Raw genomic sequence first — 21,326 nt, forward strand, 5'->3', positions numbered from 1 at the left:
CGCCACGAGGTGAGGGGCTCGTACGGGTTTGCGATTCGCTGGGGTCATGTTTGTTACATTGTGCGTAGTCCATCGTGTCATGTGCGAGCATCGCTCTATCGCGTAGATGTGAGGTTACGGTCGTATTATGAATGGCAGGGGACGACGATGGCAGGGCTGTGGCTACGTATGGCAGGGCAGTGTTGAATGCGTATGTAACGATGCTTGACTAAAGTTATCTGTAGTTTGAGCGAAGTTATAATTAGAGGTTATTTATTGTTATGTGATGCACCCTGGTTGCGAGCCAGTGAGTCGCTGTGGGATGGAAGTCTAAAGGAATCGATATCGCAGGTAGTAGGACCTAGAGCATACGTCATGAGATGAGTGAGTGGAGTGACGAGAGGGCGATCTTCGATGTCTAGGTAGCGTAGGGAGCTAGAGTTCACGATATTAGCAGCGGATAGTCACTTTGCTGTCGCCTGACAGAGTTCAGTTGACGAGATTGTGCCGGGGTGGAAGTGATCGTACGTCGATGTGGCCGATTTTCGTAGTAAGGAGTTCTGGAACGAAGTACACATATGATGATATGGACCAGGTGAGTGGTACAGCCGAAGAGGCGCCACCACTCTATTTAAGATCAGTTAGACCGCACGTATTCGCGCGCGATATGATGAGTCTTGGAGTGAGACGATCTGGATAGGTCTTAGTGTGCTGGAGGTCTGATAAGAGTGCTTTTGTTGAAAGTAGATCGGAGTACAGGCCCACCGTTATACATCTGTGCTTAGAGGCTGAATAATATATTAGCTTACAAATCCATAGGATTGGATCATCGCGGTCGAAGTGGTTATGGAGGAGGTTGTGATTGACGACGAGAGTCCGCAGGCTTTTGCACGCCTTATCATGTCGGCCGTAATGCTCGGTAGGGTCAACTCGCCAAATAGCAGGAAGGGATACGTCAGGGACTCAACCCACTCAAGTGACGCACCCCTCCTAGGACGCATGAAAGGAAGCACCAGTAAGCAGTGACTCAGCCCCTGTTAATAGGGTTAGAGGCAGAGAATCCCAGTGAAGAGGGGAACCGGCCAGGCAAGACAGCAAGGCGGTCCGTTGCTCCAGACCTTTCCGTTCACCTTCACACTCCTGGGCCAGACTACACTCAATCATATGACCACTGAAGAGATGAGCTTCAGTAAAGACTTAAAAGTTGAGACCGAGTCTAGTCTGACGGGTTCGTCTACATCTATTGGAGATCTATAGGGAAAGCCCTGCCTCCAGCTGTTTGCTTAGAAATTCTAGGGACAATTAGGAGGCCTGCGTCTTGTGACCGTAGCGTACGTGTAGGTATGTACGGCAGGACCAAATCGGAAGATAGGTAGGAGCAAGCCCATGTAATGCTTTGTAGGTTAGCAGTAAAACCTTGAAATCAGCCCTTGCCTTAACAGGAAGCCAGTGTAGGGAGGCTAGCACTGGAGTAATATGAATATTTTTTGGTTCTAGTCAGGATTCTAGCAGCCGTATTTAGCACTAACTGAAGTTTATTTAATGCTTTATCCGGTAGCCGAAAGTAGAGCATTGCAGTAGTCTAACCTAGAAGTAACAAAAGCATGGATTAATTTTTCTGCATCATTTTTGGACAGAAAAGTTTCAGATTTTTGCAATGTTACGTAGATGGTAAAAAGCTATCTTTGTCGTCAAAAAGAGAGATCAGGGTCCAGAGTAACGCCGAGGTCCTTCACAGTTTTTATTTGAGATGACTTTACAACCATCAAGATTAATTGTCAGAACAAAAAAGATCTCTTTGTTTCTTGGGACCTAGAACAAGCATCTCTGTTTTGTCCGAGTTTAAAAAGTAGAACGTTTTTCAGCCATTCACTTCCTTATGTCTGAAACACAGGCTTCTAGCGAGGGCAATTTTGGGGCTTCACCATGTTTCATTGAAATGTACAGCTGTGTGTCATTCGCATAGCAGTGAAAGTTAACATTATTTATTATTATATTATTATTATTAATTATTATTATTAATGTTTTCGAATGACATCCCAAGAGGTAAATATATAGTGAAAACAATAGTGGTCTCAAAACGGAACCTTGAGGAACACCGAAATGTACAGTTGATTTGTCAGAGGACAAACCATTCACAGAGACAAACTGATATCTTTCCGACAGATAAGATCTAAACCAGCCAGAATCTTGTCCGTGTAGACCAATTTGGGTTTCCAATCTCTCCAAAAGAATGCGGTGATCGATGATATCAAAGGCAGCACTAAGGTCTAGGAGCACGAGGACAGATGCAGAGCCTCGGTCTGACGCCATTAAAAGGGCATTTACCACCTTCACAAGTGCAGTCTCAGTGCTATGATGGGGTCTAAAAACCCGACTGAAGCATTTCGTATACATTGTTTGTCTTCAGGAAGGCAGTGAGTTGCTGCGCAACAGCTTTTTCAATTTCTTTTGAGAGGAATGGAAGATTCGATATAGGCCGATAGTTTTTTTATATTTTCTGGGTCAAGGTTTGGCTTTTTCAAGAGAGGCTTTATTACTGCCACTTTTAGTGAGTTTGGTACACATCCGGTGGATAGAGAGCCGTTTATTATGTTCAACATAGGAGGGCCAAGCACAGGAAGCAGCTCTTTCAGTAGTTTTAGTTGGATAGGGTCCAGTATGCAGCTTGAAGGTTTAGAGGCCATGATTATTTTCATCATTGTGTCAAGAGATATAGTACTAAAACACTTGAGTGTCTCTCTTGATCCTAGGTCCTGGCAGAGTTGTGCTGACCCAGGACAGCTGAGCTTTGGAGGAATACGCAGATTTAAAGAGGATTCCGTAATTTTCTTTCTAATGACCATGATCTTTTCCTCAAAGAAGTTCATGAATTTATTACTGCTGAAGTGAAAGCCATCCTCACTTTGGGGAATGCTGCTTTTTAGTTAGCTTTGCGACAGTATCAAAAAGAAATGTAGGATTGTTCTTATTTTCCTCAATTAAGTTGGAAAAATAGGATGATCGAGCAGCAGTGAGGGCTCTTCGATACTGCACGGTACTGTCTTTCCAAGCTAGTCGGAAGACTTCCAGTTTGGTGTGGCGCCATTTCCGTTCCATTTTTCTGGAAGCTTGCTTCAGAGCTCGGGCATTTTCTGTATACCAGGGAGCTAGTTTCTTATGACAAATGGTTTAGTTTTTAGGGGTGCAACTGCATCTAGGGTATTGCGCAAGGTTACATTGAGTTCCTCAGTTAGGTGGTTAACTGATTTTTGTCCTCTGACGTCCTTGGGTAGGCAGAGGGAGTCTGGAAGGGCATCAAGGAATCTTTGTGTTGTCTGAGAATTTATAGCACGACTTTTGATGCTCCTTGGTTGGGTCTGAGCAGATTATTTTGTTGCGATTGCAAACTGAATAATATGGTGTCCGATAGTCCAGGATTATGAGAAAAACATTAAGATCTACAACATTTATTCCATGGGAAAAAACTAGGTCCAGAGTGTGACTGTGGCAGTGAGTAGGTCCAGAGACATGTTGACAAAACCCACTGAGTCGATGATGGCTCCGAAAGCCTTTTGGAGTGGGTCTGTGGACTTTTCCATGTAAATATTAAAATCACAAAAAATTAGAATATTATCTGCTATGACTACAAGGTCCGATAAGAATTCAGGGAACTCAGTGAGGAACGCTGTATATGGCCCAGGAGGCCTGTAAACAGTAGCTATAAAAAGTGATTGAGTAGGCTGCATAGATTTCATGACTAGAAGCTAAAAAGACGAAAATGTCTGGAGAGGGTTAGATCACATTTTATACTTTTCTGAGGTGAGCATGGTAGTTTGTCCCTAACAGACAGGGGATAAGGTGAACTCCCAGGGCTTGTATTTACAAAGAGTCTTAGAGGTCTTAGTGCTGATATAGCATTATATGGACAGGTGGCTGCTTTTTTAATATGGGACCTGGTTCTGTCTGCTTGCCTTGCTCACTTTTCACATGTCTGTCTGTCTGTCTGTCTGTCTGTCTGTTCTGTCTGTCTGTCTGTCTGTCTGTCTGTCTGTCTGTCTGTCTGTCGTCTGTCTGTCTGTCTGTCTGTCTGTCTGTCTGTCTGTCTGTCTGTCTGTCTGTCTGTCTGTCTGTCTGCTGTCTGTCTGTCTGTCTGTCTGTCTGTCTGTCTGTCTGTCGTCTGTCTGTCTGTCTGTTGTCTTGTCTGTCTGTCTGTCTGTCTGTCTGTCTGTCTGTCTGTTTGGTTGGATGCCATTGTTTTGGTTACCTTTCGTAAGACAGCTGGGTGGTTTGTTTCTCTGGGAACAGGCTTTGTTTTGAGCCAGCAGCTGGAGGGATTGGCATTCGTTTAGAGTAAATTGGCCTGTGGGGGTAGGTAGGGGAGGAGGGCGAGAGGAATGGGGAGAGCAGCCCCGTGAGGGGGGGGGAGGGATAGGAGAGGGAAAGCAGGAGAGAGGAGCGGGAAAGGGGGAAGAGGAGGGGAAAAGGAGGGGTAAGGGGGGTAGTGGGGGTAGGGGTAGTGAGGGAGAAGGGAGAACAGGAGGGAGAGAGGGAAGACAGGGAGGGAGAGAGGGACGACAGGAGGGAAGAGAGGAAGAGACAGGGAGGGAGAAAGGAGAGACAGGGAGGGAGAGAGGGGAGACAGGGAGGGAGAGAGGAGAGACAGGGAGGGAGAGAGGGGAGAGGGAGTTGACCTTAGAGACACCAGACCACAAAACCAGCAAGTTGAGACTGAATGAGAAACTGTAGTTTCAAGTTGAGACTGATTGAGAAACTTTAGTTTCAAGTTGAGACTGATGGAGAAATATTCGTTTCAAGTTGAGACTTTAGTTTCAAGTTGAGACTAAGTTGAGACTGATGGAGAAACTGTAGTTTCTTGCTTTTCTGTTCAGGAGGGTTCAGCCAGGGTTGACTCTTGACTCTTAAAGGTGTTGACTTTAGGTAGAAACACATGCCTGCGCAGGTGCGTGACGCACACAAACACACACAAATGCAGACATGCAAGTGTATGCACACACACATGCACACCCACACCTGTTGGTCAAGTGGGATGGAGATGGTGAAAGGGTACACACTAGCTGCACATTTGTCTAACCTTCAGTAGCCTCTGTTTGATACACACTGACTATACCATACATTAATAACACCTTTCTAATATTAAGTTGCCCCCCCCCCCGCATAACAGCCTCAATTTGTTGGGGGCATGGACTCTACAAGGTGTTGAAAGCGTTCCACAGGGATGCTGGCCCATGTTGACTCCAATGCTTCCACAGTTGTGTCAAGTTGGCTGGGTATGCTTTATTTAACATACAGTATATGCCCCAGTTATTTGTACTATTGTGCTCCTCAGAAAACTAACTCCCACATGTGTTTATTCTATTGTCTGACATGTCAGCTTTGGTACAAAACATTCGGATTTTGATGGGGATTTTTTATTTATTTATTTATTATGCCTTATTTATTATGGAGGTTCTCAAGCAGAGAAATTATTAATAAAAATTCAAATATATATTGTTTTATTATGCCCAGCTAACAAGGCCCCTTAATGATGTGAGGCCTGAGGCCTCTTCTGTCTAATGGTAAATCCGCCAGTGTGTGCAACCAGAATAGCCATTGGCCAAAGACAATGGGGATTGTAATACTGTATTTTCATATTACAGCCAAGTGTAATATGTAATGTCCCAAATGCCCATTGGAACTCTCAAAACCACCAATTGTTTGCAGTCTGGAAAAGCATGGATCTGATTGGAGTAGGGGGGTCAGTTATTGTTTTTCTCACTCAGCATCACTAGATGTCAATCAAAGTCAACGTAGCCTGACACTGTTAATGAACAATCTGGAGGTCTAAAAATCAATAGTTTTTGTCTTACGTTCATCACTTACTCATGAAGTAGTTCACAACAGCAAGAGCAAATTTGTTACAGAGCAATCAGTTAGTTGCACTGCAGCTCTCTATGGCACAACATGTGTTTTTATTAGTCCCATGTGACTGCAGATTTTGTACTGAGCTGCCTTTCTGACATACTGATGTTATGAAGTGTGAATGACTCGCCAGCATCTCAGCATGTTTGCATATGTTTGTAATGAATGAGTCATTGCATACTCATCACATACTCATTAGCATGATCAATATTAGGCCAAAGGTTATGTGATATCAAGGTTATTATCAAGCTGCCAATATTTGATTATGTTAAATGTTCTTGTACTACCCCTTCACATGTAACCCTTAATAACCTTTCATAAACCCTTCATAAACCCCAGATGAAGAGTGACATTAACAGCCATATTATATACCAGTGCAGCAGCAGTCCAGGACAGGGTCGTGGTAGGTGCTCTGACACAAAGCCAGAAGGGTGATGACGGCAAAGTTTAGTCTGAATAAATTATGTCCTCCAGGAATGTGTGGCTACACACACACACACACACACACACACACACACACACACACACACACACACACACACACACACACACACACCCACAGACACCACAGTCACACTGCGTAATGAGTCGTTTTCACTCAGCCATGTGCATTGGAAAATGTATATAAAGTAAATGTCACGGGCAATGGGGAGTGTTGACAGGTGGAGAGAAAGGCCTAAACAAACTCCACCGTTAAAGGCACAGGCAGGGAGGAAGAAGGCAAGGTAACGAGTGAGATTAGCCTTGTTTGAAGCCTCGGTCGACGATGTCTGTGTGTGAGTGAGGAGTGTATGAGTGAGTGAATGAGTGAGTGTTAGGAAAAAGCAAAGCTGAGCAAACAGCATTAAGAATCCCACCTCACGTAGGATAATAGTGAACTTTATTATTTTTCTGTTGGTGTTATGTTCCATGTGTGTTGCTGGGCCAACACCTCAAACAGAAACAGCCTCTGAAAACAGTTCACGATAGAAAAACACAGGTCTACATGCTCTTACATTCTAATGTGTAAGACCTAAACCTAGCAGCAGTAGCTCACTACACTGCAAACTATACCTCCTTGTTAACATATACCTTACATTGTTACCATGTACACCCTGTAGTTTTGTTTGTTTGTTATGTTTCAGGATCATAGATATTGAGACATTGTTGTTGGGCAGCTCTTTCCATTATTCCTACTCAGAACCTGTGAACTCCTGTGTTCCTAGAAACAGAAAAATTACTTTCAGACCAAAGATCTTGCAAGATCAGTTTCTGGAGTGCTACTGTATGTGCACAATACTCTCCTTTTTGACTCCATCCTTTGTTCTAAGTGAGTTAAATGAGTTCACGCTGCAGTGTGTGACACTGGGCTATGCAAAACTCAGCATCGTCTGAGTGAGTGTGACATTTGGTTTCCTATAGGTCACGTTATGGAGGTAAAGTGATCTTTAAAGTGATCTTTAGCTAGTTTGCCTGTACGGTTTTTGGTTCTCCTTCTTTGTCTAACACCTCTTCCAATGTGCTTGTTATGCAACATGCAGCAGCACAATTCAAAGTAACATGACCACCATAGTGCATGTTGAGGATAGCTCTAAGAAGTAAAATGATCCTTTCCATCAGTGTTTTAAAACCTAATACCGATAGCCTCCTCTCAGCTCCTCCTGTAAATATTAACTGGAATTAAAGCACATCTGTGATAGCATTTGAATGTACACTGGTCTGCCACAGAGCGGAAACATGCACAAGACGAGCCACAGTAGCTTCTTCTCGCAAGACGTGAAGTGTTTCTCCCTTTTCTCAAATCTCTCCTCCTATCCGCACTTTGCCCCCCAGCCTTCTTGGTAACTGGATAAAAATATGCCTTCATGTGGAAGTTAGTCACAGCTAGGCAGGCAGAGCAGTAGCCCAAAGGATCAGTGTTGTCTCTTGCCTCTCTCCAGCTTCAGAATTTCTTTGTGTCTCAGATAGACACACAGGCAAGCAGACAGATGGACAGACTGATGGATGGATAGACAGAGGTCACAGCACACAGACACTTTTGAGGAATGACATTTTATTTGACTCTTGTCTTGGATAGCCGCAGGGCCATGCAGGCAGCCAGCCAGGCATCTGTGCTCTATGGAGAGTTAACACTGAGGAGACTGTGATAGTGACAGTAGTGGTTGAGGCTCCTGATGTGTGTGGTGTCCACTAAGGAATGTAACATGTCATGGTGATACGATTGAGAAAATGAAGACAACGTTTTTGTCTGTGGAGTTTCACCACTGTTTTTATTAGTAATACTGGCACACCCATGTATAGTTTAGCACAACCGGTAGCAAACAGTCTGGAGTTATGCCATGAGCAACCATTGTGCCTAACATAATTGAGTTGCTGTGTACAGTACATTACAAAGGCTATAACTCAGCACCCGGATGTTGTTTCTTTTGTTCTTACAGACTTCAGGAGTGTGATGCTTACATCTGTCAAATCTCTAGGAATTATTAGAATTTTTTTCTAAAAACAGGTACTTCATTTACTGAGACTGTCAAGCTTCATGAATAATCGGTTCCACTTTGTATCTCCTGGGCAACATCGCTTATTTTATTCCTCCAGCGATATCTAAGTTCAGTAAAGTTTGTATATTATTACGTTTCAGGAATACAGTTGAAGTCGGAAGTTTACATACACCTTAGCCAAATACATTTAAACTCAGTTTTTCACAATTCCTGACATTTAATCCAAGTAAAAATTCCTTGTCTTAGGTCAGTTAGGATCACCACTTTATTTTAACAATGTGAAATGTCAGAATAATAGTAGAGAGAATGATTTATTTCAGCTTATATTTCTTTCATCACATTCCCAGTGGATGAGAAGTTTACATACACTCAATTAGTATTTGGTAGCACACATTTAAATTGTTTAACTTGGGTCAAATGTTTTGGGTAGCCTTCCACAAGCTTCCCACAATAAGTTGGATGAATTTTGGCCCATTCCTCCTGACAGAGCTGGTGTAACTGAGTCAGGTTTGTAGGCCTCTTTTCTCGCACACACTTGTTCAGTTCTGCCCACAGATTTTCTATGGGATTGAGGTCAGGGCTTTGTGATGGCCACTCCAATACCCTGACTTTGTTGTCCTTAAGACATTTTGCCACAACTTTGTAAGTATGCTTGGGGTCATTGTCCATTTGGAAGACCCATTTGCGACCAAGCTTTAACTTCCTGACTGATGTCTTGAGATGTTGCGTCAACATAATTTTCCTTCCTCATAATGCCATCTATTTTGTGAAGTGCACAAGTCCCTCATGCAGCAAAGCACCCCCACAACATGATGCTGCCACCCCCGTGCTTCGCGGTTGGGATGGTGTTCTTCGGCTTGCAAGCCTCCCCCTTTTTCCTCCAAACATAACAATGGTCATTATAGCCAAGCAGTTCTATGTTTGTTTCAGACCAGAGGACATTTCTCCAAAAAGTACGATCTTTGTCCCCATGTGCAGTTGCAAACCGTAGTCTGGCTTTTTTATGGCGGTTTTGGAGCAGTGGCTTCTTCCTTGCTGAGCGGCCTTTCAGGTTATGTTGACATAGGACTTGTTTTACTGTGGATATAGATACTTTTGTACCTGTTTCCTCCAGCATCTTCACAAGGTCCTTTGCTGTTGTTCTGGGATTGATTTGCACTTTTCGCACCAAAGTACGTTCATCTCTAGGAGACAGAACGCGTCTCTTTCCTGAGCGGTATGATGTCTGCGTGGTCCCATGGTGTTTATACTTGCGTACTATTGTTTGTACAGATGAACGTGGTACCTTAAGGTGCTTGGAAATCGCTCCCAAGGATGAACCAGACGTGTGGAGGTCTACAATTTTTTTTCTTTTGATTTTCCCATGATGTCAAGCAAAGAGGCACTGAGTTTGAAGGTAGGCCTTGAAATACATCCACAGGTACACCTCAAATTGACTCATATGATGTCAAATAGCCTATCAGAAGCTTCTAAAGCCATGACATAATTTTCTGGAATTGTCCAAGCTGTTTAAAGGCACGGTCAACTTAGTATATGCAAACTTCTGACCCACTGGAATTGTGATACAGTGAATTATAAGTGAAATAATCTGTCTGTAAACAATTGTTGGAAAAATTACTTGTGTCATGCACACAGTAGATGTCCTAACGACTTGCAAAAACTATAGTTTGTTAACAAGAAATGTGTGGAGTGGTTGAAAACGAATTTTAATGACTCCAACATAAGTGTATGTAAACTTCCGACTTCAACTGTATATCATAGGGCTTGTTGAGTGATGGCTGGAGTTTACATTCTCTTGGCTCTCCTGATGGCATGTAGAAATGAATTAAGCAGGTACTCTAAATGGTGTTGCCATCATTCAAATATTGAGCCTTAGCCCACTGCAGAAGTGTTGTGGAAATGTTGTCAATGTGCACGTTTATCAACAGGTACATTTTGCTCTTGAGTTATTTATTTTCTCCTCACTGTGTTGTAGACGTACAATAGTGGATACACATAGTATCAACATGAATAACAATTAAGATGAATAAAGATAGCATTTGTATGTTTGGAGTATCGCTATACTGTACGTACAGTACATAATGAGGCACAGTCTGGCCAGACTATCCTACTATGTACTTAAGCTCTTTTACTCCCTGAAGGAGAACAATTTTTGTCAAGACACAGCTTGTAAGGTTTCCATTAGAAAAAATCATAGTTGTCAGACAAGTTAGGAAAGGCAAACATGTTTTGGAAAAAAAAAGAGATAGGAGCCATTTGACCTGATCTGAATACACAAATCGCAAAACCTGCCCTTTACCCCACTAGACTGTTGAGATCATGTTCTTCATATGGGGCATGCCATGTACATAGTAGGTTATGAAAGCACTGTATAGTATTCCACAGAAAAGGTGTAATAACATGCTAATAACGTAAGCTAACATAGGCTTAACATAATAGGATATTGGTATGCAGTATGACTATGTGGCCATATATGTCATGGTTTTAGACTCCAGGGGAAACACTTCACAATCAGTTATTATCAGTTTTGAAAGATTTCTCTCTCTGTGTGTAACATGACCTCTGTGACCTCATGACCTTCATTGAGGCCGTTTGGCTCTGAATGACAGAAGACAAATGAGTTCATAAAGTGAACATGTAACACCATTGACTAAAGGAGTACACAGAGGAGTACACAGATGGCAGAAGTACCCAGTAACTCTCGAAGAGATACAGACTGTGAATCAATCAGTGTTCACATTCGCTGCAACGCGGTCTATGCCTGGGACATCTGGAAGGAAGCTCTATGGCCGTGACTTTGGTTAATAGTTGTACCCAAATGACTCATGGGCTGGAAATTGAATTGAATACGTTTCTGGTTCATTGGCATCAGGAACACGCTAGCTAAATGCTAATAGTGGCTGACTGGCTGGCTGGCGGTCTGTGTCTTGCTCACTCTCTCTCTCATTAGCTTGTGTCCTACTCTTACAGACCAGGACTGAATCTTTCCTCACTGAAGAGTTACTGTACGGTTCACTTGTCATAGTTACTCATTAGACTAGCTATTGCTTCCTGTTCTGCCCATGTGACTGGTGATGTCTGCATGGAACTCTCATTGTGCATGGTGCAATCAGTTCATTGTTTTGTGAATGAGATCAGAACTGTGTCATCCAAATCTGACACACCAGATTCACTTGAACATGACAAGGTAACTAAAATAGGATCCTGTCCTCAGCTTTCTGTCTGGTGACATGCTAAACACATTAGATCAAATAAACCTCTGCTGTTTTATTGAGATTGATGGAAGGGAAGTTCACTCAAGGCCCATTGCTAAATGCCAACATTTTGATGGCAGAGGCCAGAGACAGGTCACCGTATGGCACTGAGTTATATTGTTATAGTTATATTATATTGAGGAGACAAGAAGAAAAACAACCTCTCCTTGTCACCTCCAGAGTAAATCTAATATGTTTATCCCTTGTTGATGGCTGTTGTCAGGACAACCCCAGATCGTTGTCAAATATAGCAGGTGTCAATATTAGCAGGGAAACATTGACATTGTAAAGGCATTAAACTCTTTCAGTAATGGCATATTATGTTCCTGGGTCTGTTGTAGGAGTCTGTTTGTGAATTCTTCTGTAAATCCATTTATTTTTCTCTTTCACTTTAACGGTGTAAAAGTGGCCCTGAAATTGCACATAATGAACATCTACCCTGCCAATCCTGTCAGATGGTGTGACCAACATGGTCACAGACTGACAGTCATGTCCCCTGCGTCTGTTTGTGAAAGTAATGCTCTGCTTTGCCTATCCGTCACAACCTCAGAACGCTGGTCAGTCAGGGAGGATTTTGCCAGCTATGCGGCAGACCCCGGGCTAGCTTGTGTGTTTTATATACGCTTCCTTTAAATAAACTGACGAAAGGAGTGCAACTCTACCACATGTTCTCCTATACCGTGTTTAGAAACTAAGCTTAGCCTCATTATATTTCAAATGAATTGCAGCTTTAAGGTCATGAATACTGGAAGTTTGTATGAGGATTCTATAATGAGGCTGTAAAGCCTGCTGTGTGATCATGTTTAAATCTATACACCCCTGGTTGCCGTGAGTGACAGTCATTAGTCCCTGCGATATGATAGGTCTCCATTGGTTGGCTACTGTTTAGCATGCCTGTGGTGTGACGGTCAAATTGACTGTGTGGGACCATTGTTTTAAATCTGTCATATCATGTCCTTTAACCACTCTGTATCAATCTAGCTAGCTAGCCAGCGATGTTATGACTAGCGACCTTATTGGTAGCTACCCTGAAAGAGAGAAATTAGCACAGAGCGTTCTTCAGCTGCTGAGAATGTGCTATATACACAGACATGGTGAATGTTGATCCCAATCTCCAGAAAACGTTGCATTCCCCAGAACATTAACCATTGTACTCAAATGCAACCTTCAAAAAATGGCAGCCGAATTCCCTCGAACATTAACCAGCTCTGACTTAGACCATAAAGGTCAGCCTTCTATATCTGGGACTTAGCATACTATTTTCTTGACATTTCCAGTCCACAGTACTGACTGAGTGTTCCGTAGTTGATTTTTCATTCTCCGAACCCTCCTAATCGTGTGTTACAGTACAACATCTCCCTCTCTTCCCCCAGATTGACAGGTAATGCCTGGAATAAACTTGAGGAAGGCCCTTGGGTCAAAGCGTTGCTAGCAGGAGCACAGCAGGAGCATCTGACAGTATCTAACGGGTATCTCTCTCTGTCTCCCCAGACTGACAGGTAATGAACCCCTGTCCATTCTACCGCTGAGCTTCCAACCCGAGGAGAACGTGGGCAGGGCCCACTACAAGCTGTGCGACCGGCTCAAACTGGAGAAAAAGCAGAGGCGGATGTGTCGACGAGACCCGGGCGTGGCTGAGACCCTCATGGAGGCCATCAGCATGAGCGCCCTGGAGTGCCAGTACCAGTTCCGCTTCGAGAGGTGGAACTGCTCTTTAGAGGGTCGCTACAGAGCCAACATTTTAAAGAGAGGTAGGGAAAGAAAAGCTTCTCAACTTCATATATCACTATACATGTAATATGTTCTGAGTTAGACTTTTTCAGCATGCAGATAACTCATGTTCATGGGTGGAGGGGGAGAGACATATTTGCAATTTATGCTGCCATCATTGAATGGTATAACATTGAATGGCAATAGTAGATAGTACAGTAGAGTGTTGTGGGTTATTTTTAATGTGATGTCAACATTCAATGGCTTATTTTGAGCGTCCAGTAGGACGCTGGTAGCTTATAACTGATATCTGATTCTTGCCCTTGCTCCACATCTCTCTCAAGGTTTTAAGGAGACAGCCTTCCTGTATGCTGTCTCATCAGCAGGCTTGACTCACGCCATGGCCAAGGCGTGTAGCGCCGGGCGGATGGAGCGTTGCACCTGTGATGAAGCACCAGACCTGGAGAACCGCAAGGCCTGGCAGTGGGGCGGCTGTGGAGACAACCTGAAGTACAGCAACAAGTTTGTCAAGGACTTCCTTGGCAAACGCTCCAACAAGGACCTGCGTGCCCGCGTGGACATGCACAACACTAACGTGGGCATGAAGGTGAGTGTAGAGTGGAGCCGTGTTGGATGATGCAGTGCATTTGATATTGTTGATTCGTGTGATGGGACCACAACTCACAACTCGTCACAACTGTTGCTGTAAAAAGGACTATATGAATATTTGATGGTTGATTGACTAATTGACTGATTGATTGAGTGATTTAGTTATTGATTGATTGATCGTGGAGGTTGATATATCTAGGCCTTGTAGAGCTACTGAATGCGTTGCCCTCTCTTGAGATAGTTGAGTTCTATGGGCGTATTCTAGGGTGAATATATTCTCCTACATACACATCTCTACATATATAATGTTGGGTTGTTAAATTATTGTTCTCTAAGTTGACATCAGTCTAAAGACACAGCAAAATTACCAGAACCAGTGAAAATTACCAGATAGGAATTTAATGTGACCAGGAGAGGAATAACAATGACAGAGTTTTTATGACTACATTCCAGTGGTCGACAGAGAATCGTTTACCCACATGCTGTGGTTATTAAACATATACTATAGATTCTAAAGCACCCACTTAATAGGAAGATAAAAGGCCAGCCTAAATCACTTAAATTGACTGCTAAATTCAGTCAAATAAGAGAACTTTCGTTTATCAACCTTTGGTTCTCCCTCTCAAATTAGAGAGATAACAGCCTTCGTTTGTGCCTTGGCGAGAGTAGACAATTGTTTGTGGTGCGGGAACGAGGGTTTGGTTTTTCAGCTTGGATGTGATTTTAATAGTAAAATCAAAAAGAAGAGAGAATGGTCTTAAATTGTCAAGCCAAAGCAAAGTCAAGGTCCTGGCATCGTTAGCTTTACTCAGATTTTCTCATATTGTGGCCATTTTCATTTTAGTATGAATATAAATTATAGCAGAAGCACACTTCCCCAATTGTTAGCAGACAGAAAGCTCTCCCCAAAGACCCATGGTGTGCTCTTCCTCTTCAACTTGGCTCTCCAAATCCATTCTCTCAGGATATTTGATTTGTGATAAAAGATTTACAACGCTGTTTTCGTTCAGGTTTTTTCTTATTTGCACATGTAGTGAGGTGTACCACGTCCCATATGGAGCACACACCTTGGAATGTGCTAGGCTATGCATCCCTAGAACAGTTTAAAGCTGACATCTCAAATGTTCCTGAACTGAACTGCAAGTGTGGCGAATATGCACCACGTCTTTCTTATCCCCCAAGCTGTTTCCCAGTGTGTGAGAACAGAACCGGAGAGAAACTGTCTGTCCAGTCCAAGCCTCCTTTGGAGAACATGCATTATGGATTTTCACACAACTTTTTTATGTTGTGGTCAGTTGATGCTGACTGAGCTGTACACAAATGAACCATTGCCTGCCACAGAGAGTTCAAGCAATGTCGCAACGTGTACTATTTACTGTTGTGCTGTATTTGACCAAGCAACAACCCTTTCACCCCTGAAAATGTTAGTTTGTCGAACATTAATGGTCAGAAGTGAGTCCATATTCCATGCCATCTGTTGAATAGATCCCATTATATGCATTTTGAGAAATCTTCGGGCCTCAACATATTTGATGTAAAATAGATTTGTTTAGCTTTCCACGTGCTGGTCTAACTGCAGTATTATGAAGTTGGCCTGGTGAAAGAGATGGACCTGTCTCCCAAGAACAGGGGCCAGGGTCTGGGTATCCTGTCTCCTTCTTTCCCATGGATGTGGAATTCAAGGGATCTTTTCTTCAGAAAAAGTGCCTCAGCTATGTCCTCCACTTACTACTAGTAATAACCATGATGACTTTAATCAAACTCGATTACCCAATATTATCATAACAGTATGTATCGTCACTCCCACCCACAAAGATTCTCTTTTAAATGATTGCTTATAGTGTACCACATGTTTTGGTCTTTGGTCGGGAAGTGACGTCAGTGTGACAATGTTGCCATGTAAATTGTTATTATGTTAATGACAGTTTATCAGCAATAAGTAGATCCTCTAGATAATCTAACTCTGTGGTGGGAGTATCAGCAGAAAATATAATTATGGCCTCGGTGCTCATCACATTTTAATACATTGATGTCCCGTGTATGATATGAGTAAAGTCTTCATATTGGAGGTTATTAATTATGATATTAGGACGTATTACATAGACCCATTGTGCTGTAGAAATTACAGGGGAGTGTCTAGGTAGTTTTCTTCTTCTTTGAAACCTTGCTTACTATACAAAGTATAAAGTTGGTCAAAGTTGATATTATGTAGTTCTCAGGCTGTCCCTTTGATCCCCTGTGGTGGCTGACTGTCTGTATGTTCCTCTCCTCTCCCACCACCAGGTGATCAAAGCCGGGGTAGAGACTACCTGCAAATGCCATGGCGTCTCAGGCTCCTGCACCGTCCAGACATGCTGGAGGCAGCTCTCGCCCTTCCATGAGATCGGCAAGCAGCTGAAACAGCGCTACGAGACCTCTCTGAAGGTGGGCAGCTCCACCAACGAGGCCACGGGGGAGGGGGAAATCTCCCAGGCCCGGCCCCAGCAGCAGCAGCCCGCACCAGGCCCCAGCAATGACCCAATCCCACGCACCATGGACCTGCTCCACATCGAGGACTCGCCCAGCTTCTGCCGGCCCAGCAAGTACTCGCCAGGCACCTCGGCCAGGAAGTGCTACAAGGATAAGAACTGCGACGCCATCTGCTGCGGCAGGGGCCACAATACCCAGAGCCGCGTGGTGACCCGGCCATGCCAGTGTCAGGTGCGCTGGTGCTGCTACGTCGAATGCAAGCAGTGCACACAGAGAGAGGAGGTCTACACCTGTAAAGGGTAGCCCAGTCTTAGAGGAGAGAGCAAGACAATGGAGTTGGAGAACCTTAGCACTTTGAGGGATTTTCTGTTGTGTGGGTTTGGTTCTAATGCCCTGTGGCCCCAGCCAATGGGGGTTGGGGTTGCAGCAGGAGATTGGCCTTGTCTGACAACCGGGTCAACACGTGTCTCATGCTTTCTGGTTGCAGAGTTAGAGCCTTGGATAAAGGCTACCTCGCCTATTCAACATCCAGTCAGATGTGTCAGTGAGAAAACGCAGCACTTGGCAGCTGTCTCCGGCTAGCATGCTGTTAATGAGGATCCAATAGAATGACCGTAATGGTAAAAGACTGGCTTTTGGGCCTTGCCCAATGTAGAAATGTGTGTGTTGGCGGTGAGTGAGGGTGCAGGGGAGTCAAATGACAACTCATATGGCAATCATGGCAACCATATTCTGAAACTGTTAAGAACACAGGGTGTAAGATTTATTATACGCACACATATTTACACTCACACACCAATGTGTGTATGCATATGTATGTAAATAAATTAAATTGTATTATAATGATATTATATACACTTGCCACTTCTCTGAATATGTTAAAACAAACCACTAACTACACAAATGTATTGTTGTTTGTGTGTTCTCGCTCTCTTTTGCTTTATAATTTGTTTTGACAAGGCCCTTTGGAAAGCAGCACATTTGTGTTCTTTGTGTCTCTCTGTGGATCATTCATGGACCCTTTGGGACTACTCCTTCCCGAGGAGAGAAAACACGCTCATTTGTCTTTGATTCGTTTACACTAGAGTGAAATTGTTGGTGAATACATGTATAGAAATTTCATTTTCTTTGCCAGTAATTTTAGGCTACTCTTAGGCGAACTCAACTAACGTTCAGGGAATAACTGAAACCACTATACTTATTTGGAAAGAGTAAAAAGAAAAACTGAAAATCTGCATGTAATCGAAAGTTCAATGAGAGAATGGCCTTGCTTTTCTGAGTCTAGTGTCTATTACTGTCACCGTGACAACAGGAGACCGACCACCTGACCAGTAGAGAATGCATCTTTCAATCAGCTGACTAATGCTCTAAGTAATAGCAACCCAACTATGTCACCTTGCTTCTTGGTACTTAGTTAGCACTCTGTTTAAAAAGGAAAAGCCAATCTTGCTAGTAATACTACTATAAAGTAAAGAAAACAGCAAACTATGGGTACAGGAGAAATGTAACCCCTATTTCTATACATACACTCTCATATCCTTCCTTCCTCTCTCTAGAGTGCACCATTTGATTGACAAGGATAAATGGTTGAGGTTGAAAATGAACAGTATGATGCTATGGAAACTAAAATCCATCTTGACATGTCTGCAAAATGGCTTAAAAATTAACACCCTGAGGCAAATGCGTTCTTTTAGAGATAGTCCTGCTGAAGCTTAAGGTGTATTATGGTGACAGAATGTGTTTGCGACAACAAAGCAAATGTATGCTCTAGCTGTAGCCTATGCATTGTCTATCCATTGTTTGGAGCATAGCTAACAGATCTCCGCGACTGCAAAGGTACAATCTCCTTTTGTGTTGTTTTGACAGTCATTTTCTTTAAGGCAGGTTCCCATTATGTTGTACAGTAAGATTTGTATGACTAACATTTAATATTGGATGTTTGAAGTTTAAAATGACTGGTGGCAAAGGCAGAGCCAACCCTGTAAACAGCTACAATAACTCGTGAGATGCAATGTCATCTTTAGATTCCCTTTAGGTATACAGTCTTTGCCTTGTTTTAAGTGGGTGAGAATGAACTACTGAGTGAGGAACCCAACATTGTAAGATAGCCCCATTCACGCACTGAAGCCTCAGAAGCCCTTTATAATTTCCCTTTAAAGTATTTAAAGACCTTGTATTTATGAATATATACAGTGCAGATGTTTTTGTTTATTGTAAAAAGCAGTGGTTTATTCTCCTGTGGTATAGAGACAAGAATGAGGCACATGGTAAAATGTCACAGGCAATTAAAAAGGACGTTGGTAGCAATAAGGAGGTTAGGACCAAGACATTTGATGCTGGGAAGGCAAGTGGTAAAATATAAAATATAAGGCTAAACCATGAATATGGAGTACATTGCTGCTGTAAACTTTTGATTGTAAGTGATCATCAGTAAGTGAAAAACAAGTGCCAAACGAGTACCAACATTAGTAAATAGCATGCCAATACCCTCGAAAATAGCTTTGACCACCGACTATGTTAGATAGACTACAGTTCGCCTACAGTTTTAAATCAGTGACGCTCACAGGATTTATATCTGAAGGGAGTCTAGCCTAACGAAGGATGGTTGGTTCATCTTCTAGAGCTGAATTCCAAACATTTTGAAAATGAGGAGACATGCCAAATAAAGAATGGTCAAAACATATACATAGAACTTTGCACGCTACATGGAAACCATAATGGCTATGCTGAAAGCCTGAGCATAAATGCCTGCTTCCCACAGCTTCCACACTCCCCTGCCCAAGACTGTGGTTCTCTACAGTGGTAATTTATTGAATGGATACAAATGGTCAACAGAGTCATGGAGAGAGGAATACAGTATGCACATTGCATGTATTTTGTATGTTTTATATTCTAAGTTTTTCAAGACAAAGGACGGCATGATACAATGGTTGTTCTTCAATGTCATTGTCTTAGTCCTTCATATTCTATTTTTGAACTCATAGCTCTGCACTGTGTAGTTGTCAGAGGATCATGTATAAAAATCTATTTTGTAGGAAAAATGAAAATAAAAGAAAGATAAATTATTTTAAAATATATTATGAGCATGTGTTCAATGTAAATAACATTAAGTCATAACTGATTTTATATACTTGTATTTTTTACTCAGTTTATTTTCTTGAGGCTTGTATGGGGTTTTGGCTTCTTTGCGGTGGAGGCTTCAAGAGACAGTGAATACTGTAAAGTCAGCATAATTGTTCTTAAAGATAACTCTAACATTTGCCGTTCCTAAGCACAAAACAAATCCTAGCAAATTTAGTAACTCAACAATTCTCTTCCCTTTTTCAACTGTTTTATATACAGTACAACACATCGAAAGGCAACTCTAAAGGCTATTAAATGGATGATAATCAGCTGTTTTATGTAATTGACATGGCACAATATTACACAATTATTTTTGTAGCATCCCGATTTGTAGCATGACCCATTTGTTTGAGGGGTTGGTGAGGGGTATATGGGTTCTGTCTGTACCCAGTAACATAGCCATCTGTGCAGATAAACACACTGACCAAACAAAAAGTAGTATTGGTGCGAACTCATTCAACTTTTGGTATACTCTGATGGTCTTGGAAAGGATCACAACAAATTATATTTAGAGGGTCACAATCACCGTGTACATTTTTGTTAGGATTTGTGCTGTGCTTGCTAATAACAAAACAAACATGTATTACCATTTGTGATAATACTATACCAACAAAGCTTTGTCCATGTTCACTTATTCATGTCTTATGGGAACGTAAATTATTTTCCTCTACCTCATGTGTATAGCTTGTAGGTATAAACAGATCACGAATGACTGGGAAGAATGTATTTAAGTTATTTAACATCTTTGTAAAAACAAAGTCAAGAAAATCTGAATTAATAAATTAATTTTTAAATTATTTTAATGTTTGGTCTCATTCATACCCAGTGGTAATTTAGCTATTGCTAATTGGAGCTTGGTCCGAGTCTAAGTAAGCAAACAGTAAAAGTTCTACAACACCAATAATCCATATTTCTTTCTCCCCATAACTCAAAGCAACTTTTTGTATGTATTTGTTTTATTTTATTTAACCAGGCAAGTCAATTAAGAACAAATTCTTATTTACAATGACGGCCTGTCAAAAGGCAAAAGGCTTCCTGTGGGGACGGGGGCTGGGATAAAAAACAATGTAAGACAAAACGGACAACACAGACAGAAGACACTGGCAACAGCAAAAATACAACAGCAACCAAACAGTGGATGTGTGTGTTTGTCTGTATGTGCCGGCATGTGCAATGGTGTAAAGTACTTAAGTAAAAATACTTTAAAGTACTACTTAAGTACTTTTTTGGGGTATCTGTACTTTACTTTACTATTTATATTTTTTACTTTACCTCCACTATATTTCTAAAGAAAATATTGTACTTTTTACTCCCTACATTTTCCCTGACACCCAGAAGTACGTGTTACATTTTGAATGCTTAGCAGGACAGGAACATTGTCTAATTCACACACTTATCAAGAGAACATCCCAGGTCATCCCTACTGCCTCTGATCTGGCAGGCTCACTAAACCCAAATTCTTTGTTTGTAAATTATGTCTGAGCGTTGAAGTGTGCCCCTGGCTATCAGTAAATAAATAAATAAATAAACAAGAAAATCGTGCTGTCTGTTTTGCCTAATAATACAAGGAATTAGAAAATATTTTTACTTTTGATACTTAAGTATATTTTAGCAATTAAATTTACTTTTGATACTTATATGTATTTAAAACCAAATACTTTTAGACTTTTACTCAATTAGTATTTTACTGGGTGACTTTCACTTTTACAGTTGAAGTCAGAAGTTTACATACACCTTAGCCAAATACATTTAAACTCAGTTTTTCACAATTCCTGACATTTAATCCAAGTAAAAATTCCCTGTT

General features: G+C 42.0%; 1 protein-coding gene across 1 annotated transcript in view; it reads left to right on the forward strand.

The window, feature by feature from the left end:
• Nucleotides 1–21,053, forward strand: part of wnt9a (wingless-type MMTV integration site family, member 9A) — a 33,182-nt gene extending 12,129 nt beyond the window's left edge. The window contains 3 exon segments of the mRNA XM_023977618.2: nucleotides 13,103–13,362; nucleotides 13,666–13,928; nucleotides 16,214–21,053. Of these exon segments, the coding sequence (XP_023833386.2) occupies nucleotides 13,103–13,362; nucleotides 13,666–13,928; nucleotides 16,214–16,702 (1,012 nt within the window). The 3' untranslated portion in view covers nucleotides 16,703–21,053.
• Nucleotides 21,054–21,326: the final 273 nt, after the last annotated feature.

The sequence above is a fragment of the Salvelinus sp. IW2-2015 genome, linkage group LG32, assembly GCF_002910315.2.
Source record: "Salvelinus sp. IW2-2015 linkage group LG32, ASM291031v2, whole genome shotgun sequence".
NCBI lineage: Eukaryota > Metazoa > Chordata > Actinopteri > Salmoniformes > Salmonidae > Salvelinus > Salvelinus sp. IW2-2015.